This window comes from Heliconius melpomene, chromosome 5, assembly GCF_056956725.1.
Source record: "Heliconius melpomene rosina isolate 202511_hmr_F chromosome 5, ASM5695672v1, whole genome shotgun sequence".
NCBI classification, from domain to species: Eukaryota; Metazoa; Arthropoda; class Insecta; order Lepidoptera; family Nymphalidae; genus Heliconius; species Heliconius melpomene.
The window spans coordinates 10,529,660-10,544,084 of NC_140393.1; the positions used below are offsets into that span (position 1 = coordinate 10,529,660).

General features: G+C 60.2%; 1 protein-coding gene across 1 annotated transcript; it reads left to right on the forward strand.

Annotated features, from left to right (window-relative positions):
- Positions 1–6,119: 6,119 nt before the first annotated feature.
- Positions 6,120–14,425, forward strand: LOC146539309 (uncharacterized). The gene is made up of 3 exons (XM_085185980.1): positions 6,120–7,415; positions 8,136–8,332; positions 14,419–14,425. The coding sequence occupies exons 1-3, from the start codon at positions 6,120–6,122 to the stop codon at positions 14,423–14,425; spliced, it is 1,500 nt and encodes a 499-aa protein (XP_085042106.1).

A 14,425-nucleotide genomic window follows, 5' to 3' on the forward strand; every position in this document is an offset into this window, starting at 1 on the left:
TGGCGCTCCACGTACTCCAGGCGAACATCAACCACTGTGCCAGAGCCCAAGACTTATTGGTCCAAAGCCTGGTGCAGTGGTCGATTCAGGTGGCGGTCGTTGCGGAGCCCTATAGCATTCCTGCGCGTGACAACTGGGTCGCAGACAACACCGGAGTGGTAGCTCTGATCACCCAGACCGCTGCGGGCTCTCCGCCCTTTTCACGAGTAGAGAAGGGTGCGGGATGCATCGCGGCACATGTCGGCGATCTAGTTGTTATAGGCGTCTACTTTTCCCCCAATCGAACTCTGGCAGAGTTTGAGGAGTACCTGATCCGATTGGGGGAAATGGTGGAAAGACACCGTGCGGCGGAGGTCTTGGTCGCAGGAGACCTGAATGCTAAATCCAGCGTGTGGGGCTCCGCAAGGACGGACTTACGTGGTGTGACACTGGAGGAGTGGATTGTTGCCACCGGATTGTCAGTTCTCAACCGAGGGACTACAAACACGTGTGTGCGAAGGCAGGGCGGGTCCGTCGTAGACATAACGTTTGCGAGCCCTGCCCTAGCGCGCCGTGTTCAGGGCTGGCGAGTGCTGAATGATGTGGAGACTCTCTCGGACCATCTCTACATCCAATATGAGATCTCCACACATTCAGCGGCGCAGTCAGCCCCCAGTCCTACGTCGGGAGAGTTCGGACCGCGGTGGCGACTTGGGTGTCTCGACAGAGAACTCCTGGAGGAGGCTGCGATAGTGCAGGCCTGGCTGCCCCAGAGCTTGGCGTCTGTGGAAGACGCTGCCACCTGGGCGCAGAGGGCTATGACGCGTATCTGCGACGCGTCTATGCCCCGTTCCAGGCACCGCCCTCAGCGGCGACAAGTGTACTGGTGGTCGGGAGAGATCGCTCAATTGCGTGTCACCTGCATTGAGGCGAGACGCCAGTACACGCACTATCGCAGGCGGGTACGTCGAGAGGAGGAGGAGGAGGAACGGCGGTACCGCACGTACGTCGAGGCGAGGAAAGCGCTACAGGAAGAAATCGGTCGTTCGAAAGCAGAATCTAACGACCGATTGATCGCGGGGATAGACGGGGATCCGTTCGGAATGCCGTACCGCATGGTGTGCGGCAAACTCCGGACGTGGGCTCCGCCCTTGACGCAGTCGCTCCAACCGGACGTTCTCCGAGGAGTGCTGACGTCACTGTTCCCGCAGCGGGCCAATTTTACACCACCAACCATGGCCCGCCCTGTAGCGCAGGAGGAGGAGGAAGTCGATAGTGTCGCACCACTGGTGGATGAGAAGGAGCTCGAAGAAGCTGTACGCCGATCTCGGCTCAAGAGCACCGCCCCGGGCTTGGATGGCATTCCCGGCCGGGCGCTAACTCTGGCCCTTAACATCCTTGGGCCCAGAGTGCGAGGGCTATTCTCTGCCTGTCTGGCTCAAGCCATAATTCCACAGCGGTGGAAGACAGGCAGGCTAGTCCTCATCAAGAAGGAGGGTCGCCCGGCGGATTCAGCCACCGCCTACAGGCCCATCGTGCTCTTGAGCGAGATCGCCAAGCTCTTCGAGCGTGTTGTAGCCAGGAGACTACAACACCACTTGGAGGGGACAGGTCCGGACCTCTCGGACCACCAGTATGGCTTCCGCAGGGGGCGCTCGACGGTGGATGCCATACTAGAGGTGAAGTCCCATGCGCAGGATGCGGTGGCCCAGGGCGATGGAGTTTTGGCGGTGTCTTTAGACATCGCCAACGCCTTCAACTCCCTGCCCTGGCCCTGCATTAAGGAGGCACTTTTATACCACCGTGTGCCTCCATACCTGCGCCGCGTCATCGGGGCTTACCTGTCCGGGAGGTCTGTGACCTTTCCGGCTCCTGGAGGAGGTTGGGAGGAGTATGAGGTGTCGGCCGGTGTTCCACAAGGATCGGTGCTGGGTCCGATCCTCTGGAACATCGGATACGACTGGGTGCTGCGAGGCGGTACCCTGAGAGGGATAAAGGTCCTCTGTTACGCCGACGACACGCTGGTCTTGGCACAGCAGAGGACCTATCGGGAGGCGGCGGTCCTCGCGACCGCTGGAGTAGCGGAGATTGTCGGCCGCATAAAGCGGCTTGGTCTGGAAGTCGCCTTGAACAAGTCCGAGGCGTTATACTTCCATGCTCCTCGAAAGGGCCCACCACCTGATGCCCACATCGTCGTCGGTGGCGTCAACATAGACGTCAAAAGGAGCATGAAGTACCTCGGACTTGTTCTGGACGGTCGGTGGAGTTTCCGGGGCCATTTTACATCCTTGGCCCCGAAACTGATGAAGACAGCGGCGGCACTGGCGCGCCTTTTGCCCAACGTCGATGGGCCGAGCGCCTCTAGCCGTCGGCTGTACACCGGAGTGGTCAGGTCGATGGCCCTCTACGGTGCTCCCGTCTGGGCGGACGCCCTGGATCGGCACAACATCGCCCTGCTGCGACGTGCGCAGAGAGTGATGGCCATCCGGGCGATACGGGGGTACCGGACCATCTCCGGTGAGGTGGCGTGCGTGCTGGCTGGAGTCATGCCGTGGGATCTGGATGCTCTGTCTCTGGCGTCGGTCTATTGCCGGCGTCGAGGCCTAGTGTCCGGGGAACCGGCAAGCCAGACACGCACTGAGGAGGTGCGGGTAGCCGCAATGGAGTTGTGGGAAACTCGGCTGGCAACACCAACTGCCGGCCTGAGGACGATCGAGGCTGTTCGTCCAGTGTTCCGCCAGTGGTTAGCGCGGCGTCACGGCGTCCTAACCTTCCGCACGACACAGGTGCTCACGGGGCATGGCTGCTTCGGGGGTTACCTGTGTCGGATCGCCGGGAGGGAGCCCGACGCTCGCTGCCACCACTGCGACGACTGCCTCGATGAGACGGCCCAGCACACGTTGGAGGTGTGCTCAGCCTGGGCGTCTCAACGTCGCGCTTTGCGCGACGTCATAGGGGACGACCTTTCCCTGCCGGCCGTGGTCAAGGCTATGGCCGGCAGCGAGACGTCGTGGGACGCGGTCTCATCCTTCTGCGAGGCAGTGGTGCTCGAGAAGGAGTCGGCGGAACGGGCGAGGGAGGCTTTTGCCGAAGTCGCCATCCGCCGTAGGAGACCGGGTCGCCGGAGGGCGGCACACGACCGCCGCCTTCCGCCCTAATGTGCCAGAGGGCGGTCAGCTTGGGGAAGCTGGCCGCCTACCAACCTGGCCCGAGTAGGCGCGCGCAGGTTGCTCCCGCGCGCTACTCCGAGCAGGCCGTCGAGGGTGCCCACACACCCTTGACTCCGCGACGTGCCTAGCAGGCTCCCGCCGCCGCGTTTCGTGGACGATTCTAGTCCCCGCGTCTCGCGGCCAGTGGCGGTCGAGGAGGAGCACCGTGAGGTTTTAGTGGGTATTGGGATCGGCCTTCAGCCGGTCCACGAGTCCCACATAACCCGCCTGAGTCCCCACTCGGGCCGGTATCCGTAAAAGGATTTCCTCACGATAAAAAAAAAAAAAAAAAAAAAAAAAAAAAAAAAAAAAAAAAAAAAAAAAAGGTTAGGTTAGGTTCTGGGTCCCAAGGGAGTTGCTGGTCTCCTACTGGGCGCGTCCCCCGGTGGCGGATAGGGGAAACCACTCGCACTTGCGGGCGAGTGGACCGGGAATTTATTCCCGGCGCGGACCAAAACCAGCTAGGCATGGGCGTGTCTTTAGTCCATTGTTATGGACACGGCCTAGGGGAGCACACCCCGACAGAAAAGCCCACTGTGGAACAGTAACAAACATGTCGGACAAGCAGAATTACAATTCACTACCCCAGGAGGGTTCCGGTCTCTACGAGGCCGGGGAATCCCTCCGTGCTACGGCACGCAAGCCCCGCGAATCTGGGGGGGGCCAGTCTTTCCGATGTGTTGCTGGGGAGGGGCCCGAGATGGGCGGAGTAGAGGGAGTGCCTGAGAAGGGCGGAGAAGTGGGAGTGCCTGCGACAGGCGGAGTAGAGATGCCTGTGGAAGGTGGAGAGTTGCAGGAGACTGTGGAGGAGTTGCTAGAGGTGCCTCATAACAGCGGAGGTGTACTGAAGGAAGCGAGGGTCGTAGTTGAAAGGTTAGACCTGAGCGAAGGAGTGTCGATTGTGTCCGACGATGCGAGATCGAGACGTGAGTCCATCTCGTCTGCGGGAAGGTTCTGGGAGGTGCCTGGGTCGAAGGGCTCGGATACGGAGAGCCTCACCTCGGTCGGGTCGCAGTCAAAGACCGTAAGGGCGCTTTACCTGAAGGATAGAAGGAAGCGGCCCAGACGCAGGAGTGACGAATCCGGCTCTTCTGGAGAGGGAGTGTCGGACAGACCAGCGCCGAAAATTGTGGCTGGCAAGAGAGGGAAAGGAAGGCCCGCAACACCTGGACTATGTGTAGGGCAGGCCGAGGCCAGGAAGGCAAAATTGGAGGAACGCCGGCTTAGGGCAGAGGAAGAGGTGGCGCAAAGAACCCTAGCTATGCAAAGCAACACAAACTTGGCTTTGTCCAATATGTCGTTGCTCTCGGATCTGGACTTGGAGGAGACGAAGCTAACCTCAGATCTTAAAGATCAGGTAGCGGAAAGTCTGGCAATCATTCAAAAGGTTGCCAGCAAATCTGGAAATCTGAAGGGCACATTCACGAAGGCCCTGAAGGAGGCAGCTAAATCTATAGCTGTAGCTGTGGACACGCTCGCTCAGCGAACGGTTACCGAGGAGGTTGCCACACTACGAGCGCATAACACCAAGCTGCAACAGGAGATGCGGGACATGCAAAGACAGGTCAGTCTTTTACGGGCTGACCTTGATCGCAGTCGCTTACAAGAGAGAAGTGAAGAGCAGCAGATCCACAAGAGACCTAACAAGCCGTCTCGTAATGAGAAGTCAGGAGACCCCGACGAGCTCGCAAGAAGCATTATGATCCAAGTCGGGACCATGGTCAGTGCTCGCTTGGAAGGCTTGGAAGATAGGCTACTGCCAGCCAAGCGCTTGCGTCCGCCGCTTGCGTCGGACCGAACGCCAGCAAATGTGGCCTCAACCTCGGCAACAAGCGCGACTGAGGCCAGAGTGACCACACTCATGCCCCCCGCTAACCCAGCCCCCACGAAAGGACAACAGCCTGCGAAAGGCAAGGGCAAGGGTAAGGGGAAGAGCAATAAGGCACAAGCGGCGAAAGCTCCCGAGCCGCGGCCTCTACCACCTGCTCCGGCAAACACGAACGAGGGGTGGAACGTCGTCGCCAAGAAAGGCAAAAAGAAGAAGGGGGTGGCTGCCAAACAGCCACCGAAAGGGAAGAAAGCGCGACCAACATCTGCGCCAAAAGCACCCAGACTACGTCCACCGAGATCGTCTGTGGTTGCGCTAAAGCTGCAACCGGGTGCCAATAAAGAAGTCACCTACAAAGACGTCCTGACCCAGATCAAGGAGAAGGTGGTACTGGAGGATCTGGGTATCACGGACGTCAGGTTCAGAGTTGCCTCAACGGGAGCGAGGCTACTTGAACTGCCTGGTGCCGATACCGGAGAGAAGGCGGACGTTCTCGCGCAACATCTGCGGAGCGTCCTTAATGCTGGCGATGTGCAGGTCTCGAGGCCCACCAGGTGTGCTGAGCTGAGAGTATGTGGGCTCGATGACTCTGTGACATCGGAGGAGGTGGCGGCGGCGGTGAGTCGAGCAGGTGGCTGCGACACTGCTGCCATTAAGGTGGGGGAGATTCGCCAAGACCGGAATGGACTCGGCACTGCCTGGATCCGCTGTCCGGTGGCAGCGGCGAAGAAAGTGAGCGGCGGAAGGCTTTTGGTCGGCTTTGTGTCGGCACGCGTGCAATTACTGCAGCCTCGCGTGCTGTGCTGCTTCCGTTGCCACGAGATAGGGCATGTGGCGACAAATTGCAGTAGTGCCAAGGACCGGAGTGCACACTGCTATAGATGCGGGAAACCAGGGCACAAGCAAAGTGTTTGCTCTGCGTCGGCGCACTGCCCTATTTGCGAGGACGCGAATAGGCCTGCGGATCACCTGGCAGGTGGAGCAGCGTGCGCCAAAATGTGCGCTCAATCAAAGAAGCGGAGAGGTGCGGCGAGGCGAACAAGCCGAAGCCGACCTGAAGCCCCGACGCAGGGCGAGGAGCTGCAGCACATGGAGCATCAATAATGGCGCTCCACGTGCTCCAGGCGAACATCAACCACTGTGCCAGAGCCCAAGACTTATTGGTCCAAAGCCTGGTGCAGTGGTCGATTCAGGTGGCGGTCGTTGCGGAGCCCTATAGCATTCCTGCGCGTGACAACTGGGTCGCAGACAACACCGGAGTGGTAGCTCTGGTCACCCAGACCGCTGCGGGCTCTCCGCCCTTTTCACGAGTAGAGAAGGGTGCGGGATGCGTCGCGGCACATGTCGGCGATCTAGTTGTTATAGGCGTCTACTTTTCCCCCAATCGAACTCTGGCAGAGTTTGAGGAGTACCTGATCCGATTGGGGGAAATGGTGGAAAGACACCGTGTGGCGGAGGTCTTGGTCGCAGGAGACCTGAATGCTAAATCCAGCGTGTGGGGCTCCGCAAGGACGGACTTACGTGGTGTGACACTGGAGGAGTGGATTGTTGCCACCGGATTGTCAGTTCTCAACCGAGGGACTACAAACACGTGTGTGCGAAGGCAGGGCGGGTCCGTCGTAGACATAACGTTTGCGAGCCCTGCCCTAGCGCGCCGTGTTCAGGGCTGGCGAGTGCTGAATGATGTGGAGACTCTCTCGGACCATCTCTACATCCAATATGAGATCTCCACACATTCAGCGGCGCAGTCAGCCCCCAGTCCTACGTCGGGAGAGTTCGGACCGCGGTGGCGACTTGGGTGTCTCGACAGAGAACTCCTGGAGGAGGCTGCGATAGTGCAGGCCTGGCTGCCCCAGAGCTTGGCGTCTGTGGAAGACGCTGCCACCTGGGCGCAGAGGGCTATGACGCGTATCTGCGACGCGTCTATGCCCCGTTCCAGGCACCGCCCTCAGCGGCGACAAGTGTACTGGTGGTCGGGAGAGATCGCTCAATTGCGTGTCACCTGCATTGAGGCGAGACGCCAGTACACGCACTATCGCAGGCGGGTACGTCGAGAGGAGGAGGAGGAGGAACGGCGGTACCGCACGTACGTCGAGGCGAGGAAAGCGCTACAGGAAGAAATCGGTCGTTCGAAAGCAGAATCTAACGACCGATTGATCGCGGGGATAGACGGGGATCCGTTCGGAATGCCGTACCGCATGGTGTGCGGCAAACTCCGGACGTGGGCTCCGCCCTTGACGCAGTCGCTCCAACCGGACGTTCTCCGAGGAGTGCTGACGTCACTGTTCCCGCAGCGGGCCAATTTTACACCACCAACCATGGCCCGCCCTGTAGCGCAGGAGGAGGAGGAAGTCGATAGTGTCGCACCACTGGTGGATGAGAAGGAGCTCGAAGAAGCTGTACGCCGATCTCGGCTCAAGAGCACCGCCCCGGGCTTGGATGGCATTCCCGGCCGGGCGCTAACTCTGGCCCTTAACATCCTTGGGCCCAGAGTGCGAGGGCTATTCTCTGCCTGTCTGGCTCAAGCCATAATTCCACAGCGGTGGAAGACAGGCAGGCTAGTCCTCATCAAGAAGGAGGGTCGCCCGGCGGATTCAGCCACCGCCTACAGGCCCATCGTGCTCTTGAGCGAGATCGCCAAGCTCTTCGAGCGTGTTGTAGCCAGGAGGCTACAACACCACTTGGAGGGGACAGGTCCGGACCTCTCGGACCAGCAGTATGGCTTCCGCAGGGGGCGATCGACGGTGGATGCCATACTGGAGGTGAAGTCCCATGCGCGGGATGCGGTGGCCCAGGGCGATGGAGTTTTGGCGGTGTCTTTAGACATCGCCAACGCCTTCAACTCCCTGCCCTGGCCCTGCATTAAGGAGGCACTTTTATACCACCGTGTGCCTCCATACCTGCGCCGCGTCATCGGGGCTTACCTGTCCGGGAGATCTGTGACCTTTCCGGCTCCTGGAGGAGGTTGGGAGGAGTATGAGGTGTCGGCCGGTGTTCCACAAGGATCGGTGCTGGGTCCGATCCTCTGGAACATCGGATACGACTGGGTGCTGCGAGGCGGTACCCTGAGGGGGATAAAGGTCCTCTGTTACGCCGACGACACGCTGGTCTTGGCACAGCAGAGGACCTATCGGGAAGCGGCGGTCCTCGCGACCGCTGGAGTAGCGGAGATTGTCGGCCGCATAAAGCGGCTTGGTCTGGAAGTCGCCTTGAACAAGTCCGAGGCATTATACTTCCATGCTCCTCGTAAGGGCCCACCACCTGATGCCCACATCGTTGTCGGTGGCGTCAACATAGACGTCAAAAGGAGCATGAAGTACCTCGGACTTATTCTGGACGGTCGGTGGAGTTTCCGGGGCCATTTTACATCCTTGGCCCCGAAACTGATGAAGACAGCGGCGGCACTGGCGCGCCTTTTGCCCAATGTCGATGGGCCGAGCGCCTCTAGCCGTCGGCTGTACACCGGAGTGGTCAGGTCGATGGCCCTCTACGGTGCTCCCGTATGGGCGGACGCCCTGGATCGGCACAACATCACCCTGCTGCGACGTGCGCAGAGGGTGATGGCCATCCGGGCGATACGGGGGTACCGGACCATCTCCGGTGAGGTGGCGTGCGTGCTGGCTGGAGTCATGCCGTGGGATCTGGATGCTCTGTCTCTGGCGTCGGTCTATTGCCGGCGTCGAGGCCTAGTGTCCGGGGAACCGGCAAGCCAGGCACGCACTGAGGAGGTGCGGGTAGCCGCAATGGAGTTGTGGGAAACTCGGCTGGCAACACCATCTGCCGGCCTGAGGACGATCGAGGCTGTTCGTCCAGTGTTCCGCCAGTGGTTAGCGCGGCGTCACGGCGTCCTAACCTTCCGCATGACACAGGTGCTCACGGGGCATGGCTGCTTCGGGGGTTACCTGTGTCGGATCGCCGGGAGGGAGCCCGACGCTCGCTGCCACCACTGCGACGACTGCCTCGATGAGACGGCCCAGCACACGTTGGAGGTGTGCTCAGCCTGGGCGTCTCAACGTCGCGCTTTGCGCGACGTCATAGGGCACGACCTTTCCCTGCCGGCCGTGGTCAAGGCTATGGCCGGTAGCGAGACGTCGTGGGATGCGGTCTCATCCTTCTGCGAGGCAGTGGTGCTCGAGAAGGAGTCGGCGGAACGGGCGAGGGAGGCTTTTGCCGAAGTCGCCATCCGCCGTAAGAGACCGGGTCGCCGGAGGGCGGCACACGACCGCCGCCTTCCGCCCTAATGTGCCAGAGGGCGGTCAGCTTGGGGAAGCTGACCGCCTACCAACCTGGCCGAGTAGGCGCGCGCAGGTTGCTCCCGCGCGCTACTCAGAGCAGGCCGTCGAGGGTGCCCACACACCCTTGACTCCGCGACGTGCCTTGCAGGCTCCCGCCGCCGCGTTTCGCGGAAGACTCACGTCCCCGTGTCTCGCGGCCAGTGGCGGTCGAGTAGGAGCACCGTGAGGTTTTAGTGGGTATTGGGATCGGCCTTCAGCCGGTCCACGAGTCCCACATAACCCGCTCGAGTCCCCACTCGGGCCGGTATCCGTAAAAAGGATTTCCTCACGATAAAAAAAAAAAAAAAAAAAAAAAAAAAAAAAAAAAAAAAAAAAAAAAGGTTAGGTTCTGGGTGCTGCGTGGCGGTACCCTGAGGGGGATAAAGGTCCTCTGTTACGCCGACGACACGCTGGTCTTGGCGCAGGAGAGGACCTATCGGGAGGCAGCGGTCCTCGCGACGGCTGGAGTGGCGGAGGTGGTCGGCCGCATAAAGCGGCTGGGCTTAGAGGTCTCCCTCAACAAGTCCGAGGCAATCTACTTCCATGCTCCTCGAAAGGGCCCACCGGCAGATGCCCACATCATCGTCGGTGGCGTCAAGATTGACGTTGCCCGGAGCATGAAGTACCTCGGACTTGTTCTGGATGGTCGGTGGAGTTTTCGGGGCCACTTTACATCTTTGGCCCCGAAACTGTTGAAGACAGCGGCGGCACTGGCGCGCCTCTTGCCCAATGTGGATGGGCCGAGCGCCTCTAGCCGTCGGCTGTACACCGGAGTGGTCAGATCGATGGCGCTCTACGGTGCTCCCGTATGGGCGGACGCCCTGGATCGGCACAACATCACCCTGCTGCGACGTGCGCAGAGGGTGATGGCCATCCGGGCGATACGGGGGTACCGGACCATCTCCGGTGAAGTGGCGTGCGTGCTGGCTGGAGTCATGCCGTGGGATCTGGATGCTCTGTCTCTGGCGTCGGTCTATTGCCGGCGTCGAGGCCTAGTGTCCGGGGAACCGGCAAGCCAAGCACGCACTGAGGAGGCGCGGGAAGCCGCGGTTGAAATGTGGGAAACTCGGCTGGCAACACCATCTGCCGGCCTGAGGACGATCGAGGCTGTTCGTCCAGTGTTCCGCCAGTGGTTAGCGCGGCGTCACGGCGTCCTAACCTTCCGCATGACACAGGTGCTCACGGGGCATGGCTGCTTCGGGGGTTACCTGTGTCGGATCGCCGGAAGGGAGCCCGACGCTCGCTGCCACCACTGCGGCGACTGCCTCGATGAGACGGCCCAGCACACGTTGGAGGTGTGCTCAGCCTGGGCGTCTCAACGTCGCGCTTTGCGCGACGTCATAGGGGACGACCTTTCCCTGCCGGCCGTGGTCAAGGCTATGGCCGGCAGCGAGACGTCGTGGGACGCGGTCTCATCCTTCTGCGAGGCAGTGGTGCTCGAGAAGGAGTCGGCGGAACGGGCGAGGGAGGCTTTTGCCGAAGTCGCCATCCGCCGTAGGAGACCGGGTCGCCGGAGGGCGGCACACGACCGCCGCCTTCCGCCCTAATGTGCCAGAGGGCGGTCAGCTTGGGGAAGCTGGCCGCCTACCAACCTGGCCCGAGTAGGCGCGCGCAGGTTGCTCCCGCGCGCTACTCAGAGCAGGCCGTCGAGGGTGCCCACACACCCTTGACTCCGCGACGTGCCTAGCAGGCTCCCGCCGCCGCGTTTCGTGGACGATTATAGTCCCCGCGTCTCGCGGCCAGTGGCGGTCGAGGAGGAGCACCGTGAGGTTTTAGTGGGTATTGGGATTGGCCTTCAGCCGGTCCACGAGTCCCACATAACCCGCTCGAGTCCCCACTCGGGCCGGTATCCGTAAAAGGATTTCCTCACGTTAAAAAAAAAAAAAAAAAAAAAAAAAAAAAAAAAAAAAAAAAAAAAAAAAAAAGGTTAGGTTAGGTTAGGTTAGGTTGGGGCTGGCGAGTGCTGGATGATGTGGAGACTCTCTCGGATCACCTCTACATCTTGTACGAGATCTCCACACATTCAGCGGTGCAACCAGCCCCCAGTCCAAACTCGCGAGAGTACGGACCGCGGTGGCAACTGGGTCGTCTCGACAGGGAGTTGTTGGAGGAGGCCGCGATAGTGGAACTGACGCGTATCTGTGACGCGTCAATGCCCCGTTCCGGGCGCCGCCCTCAACGGCGGCAAGTGTACTGGTGGTCGTGGGAGATCGCGCAACTGCGTAACACCTGCGTTGCGGCGAGACGCCAGTACAGCCACTATCGCAGACGGGTACAGAAGGTGCAGGAGGAGGAAGACCGACTGTACCGCGTCTATGTCGAGGCGAGAACGCAGCTGCAGGAGGAGATCGGTCGTGTGAAAGGCGAGTCGCACGACCGGTTGATCGCGGGGATAGACCAAGACCCGTACGGCACACCTTACCGAATGGTGCTCGGTAGGTTACGGGCTTGGGCACCACCACTGACGCAGACACTCCAACCGGACATTCTCCGAGGGGTTCTGTCGTCGCTATTCCCGCAGCGGGCCAGTTTTGCACCACCCAGTATAGCTCGCCCTGCAGCGCGTGAGGAGGTAGAGGAGGACGACGAGGACAGCGTCACACCACCGGTGGAGGAGGAGGAGCTCGAAGAAGCTGTACGCCGATCTCGGCTCAAGAGCACCGCCCCGGGCTTGGATGGCATTCCCGGCCGGGCGCTAACTCTGGCCCTCAACACCCTAGGGCCCAGAGTGCGAGGACTATTCACTGCCTGTCTGGCTCAAGCCATAATTCCACAGCGGTGGAAGACAGGCAGGTTAGTCCTCATCAGGAAGGAGGGTCGCCCGGCGGATTCAGCCTCCGCCTACAGGCCCATCGTGCTCTTGAGCGAGATCGCCAAGCTCTTCGAGCGTGTTGTAGCCAGGAGGCTACAACACCATTTGGAGGGGACAGGTCCGGACCTCTCGGACCACCAGTATGGCTTCCGCAGGGGGCGCTCGACGGTGGATGCCATACTAGAGGTTAAGTCCTATGCGCAGGATGCGGTGGCCCGGGGCGATGGAGTCTTGGCGGTGTCTTTAGACATCGCCAATGCTTTCAACTCCCTGCCCTGGCCCTGCATTAAGGAGGCACTTTTATACCACCGTGTGCCTCCATACCTGCGCCGCGTCATCGGGGCTTACCTGTCCGGGAGGTCTGTGACCTTTCCGGCTCCTGGAGGAGGTTGGGAGGAGTTTGTGGTGTCGGCCGGTGTTCCACAAGGATCGGTGCTGGGTCCGATCCTCTGGAACATCGGGTACGACTGGGTGCTGCGAGGCGGCACCCTGAGGGGGGTAAAGGTCCTCTGTTACGCCGATGACACGCTGGTCTTGGCGCAGCAGAGGACCTATCGGGAGGCGGCGGTCCTCGCGACGGCTGGAGTGGCGGAGGTTGTCGGCCGCATAAAGCGGCTGGGCTTGGAGGTCTCCCTCAACAAGTCCGAGGCAATCTACTTCCATGCTCCTCGAAAGGGCCCACCGGCAGATGCCCACATCATCGTCGGTGGCGTCAAGATTGACGTTGCCCGGAGCATGAAGTACCTCGGACTTGTTCTGGATGGTCGGTGGAGTTTTCGGGGCCACTTTACATCCTTGGCCCCGAAACTATTGAAGACAGCGGCGGCACTGGCGCGCCTTTTGCCCAATGTGGATGGGCCGAGCGCCTCTAGCCGTCGGCTGTACACCGGAGTGGTCCAATCGATGGCGCTCTACGGTGCTCCCGTATGGGCGGACGCCCTGGACCGGCACAACATCACCCTGCTGCGACGTGCGCAGAGGGCGATGGCCATCCGGGCGATACGGGGGTACCGGACCATCTCCGGTGAAGTGGCGTGCGTGCTGGCTGGAGTCATGCCGTGGGATCTGGATGCTCGTTCTCTGGCGTCGGTCTATTGCCGGCGTCGAGGCCTTGTGTCCGGGGAACCGGCAAGCCAAGCACGCACTGATGAGGCGCGGGAAGCCGCGGTTGAATTGTGGGAATCCCGGCTGGCGACACCATCTGCCGGCCGGTTGACGATCGAGGCGGTTCGTCCAGTTTTCCGCCAGTGGTTAGCGCGGCGTCACGGCGTCCTAACCTTCCGCACCACACAGGTGCTCACGGGGCATGGCTGCTTCGGGGGTTACCTGTGTCGGATCGCTGGGAGGGAGCCCGACGCTCGCTGCCACCACTGCGACGACTGCCTCGACGAGACGGCCCAGCACACATTGGAGGTGTGCACAGCCTGGGCGTCTCAACGTCGCGCTTTGCGCGACGTCATCGGGGACGACCTTTCCCTGCCGGCCGTGGTCAAGGCCATGGCCGGTAGCGAGACGTCGTGGGACGCGGTCTCATCCTTCTGCGAGGCAGTGGTGCTCGAGAAGGAGTCGGCGGAACGGGCGAGGGAGGCTTTTGCCGAAGTCGCCATCCGCCGTAACAGACCGGGTCGCCGGAGGGCGGCACACGACCGCCGCCTTCCGCCCTAATGTGCCAGAGGGCGGTCAGCTTGGGGAAGCTGGCCGCCTACCAACCTGGCCCGAGTAGGCGCGCGCAGGTTGCTCCCGCGCGCTACTCCGAGCAGGCCGTCGAGGGTGCCCACACACCCTTGACTCCGCGACGTGCCTTGCAGGCTCCCGCCGCCGCGTTTCGCGGAAGACTCACGTCCCCGTGTCTCGCGGCCAGTGGCGGTCGAGGAGGAGCACCGTGAGGTTTTAGTGGGTATTGGGATTGGCCTTCAGCCGGTCCACGAGTCCCACATAACCCGCTCGAGTCCCCACTCGGGCCGGTATCCGTAAAAGGATTTCCTCACGATAAAAAAAAAAAAAAAAAAAAAAAAAAAAAAAAAAAAAGGTTAGGTTAGGTTAGGTTAGGTTAGGTTTTTTTTTTTTTTTTTTTTTTTTAAACCGGTGACCCCCTGGCATAACCAAGGCCATTGTATATTTTAAGTTTTTATTTTAAGCGAGTCTTTTTTTTTTTTTTTTTTGAAAGGAAAACTGGCTATTGTTATTTACTTTCTATACATAATTACTATCTAACTTATACTTAAATTTTTTATTTTATACATTATTTTTATTAGTTTTTATTTCTACATATTACTAACTAACTTGAGTTTATATGTTACTGGCTATAACCTTTAGGTTATAG

Coding starts and splice junctions, on each gene's coding strand:
- LOC146539309 (XM_085185980.1), top strand. CDS start 6,120: ATGGCGCTCCACGTGCTCCAGGCGAACATCAACCACTGTGCCAGAGCC. Junction 7,416..8,135: donor AGAAGGAGCTCGAAGAAGCT/GTACGCCGATCT, acceptor GTCTTGGCACAG/CAGAGGACCTATCGGGAAGC.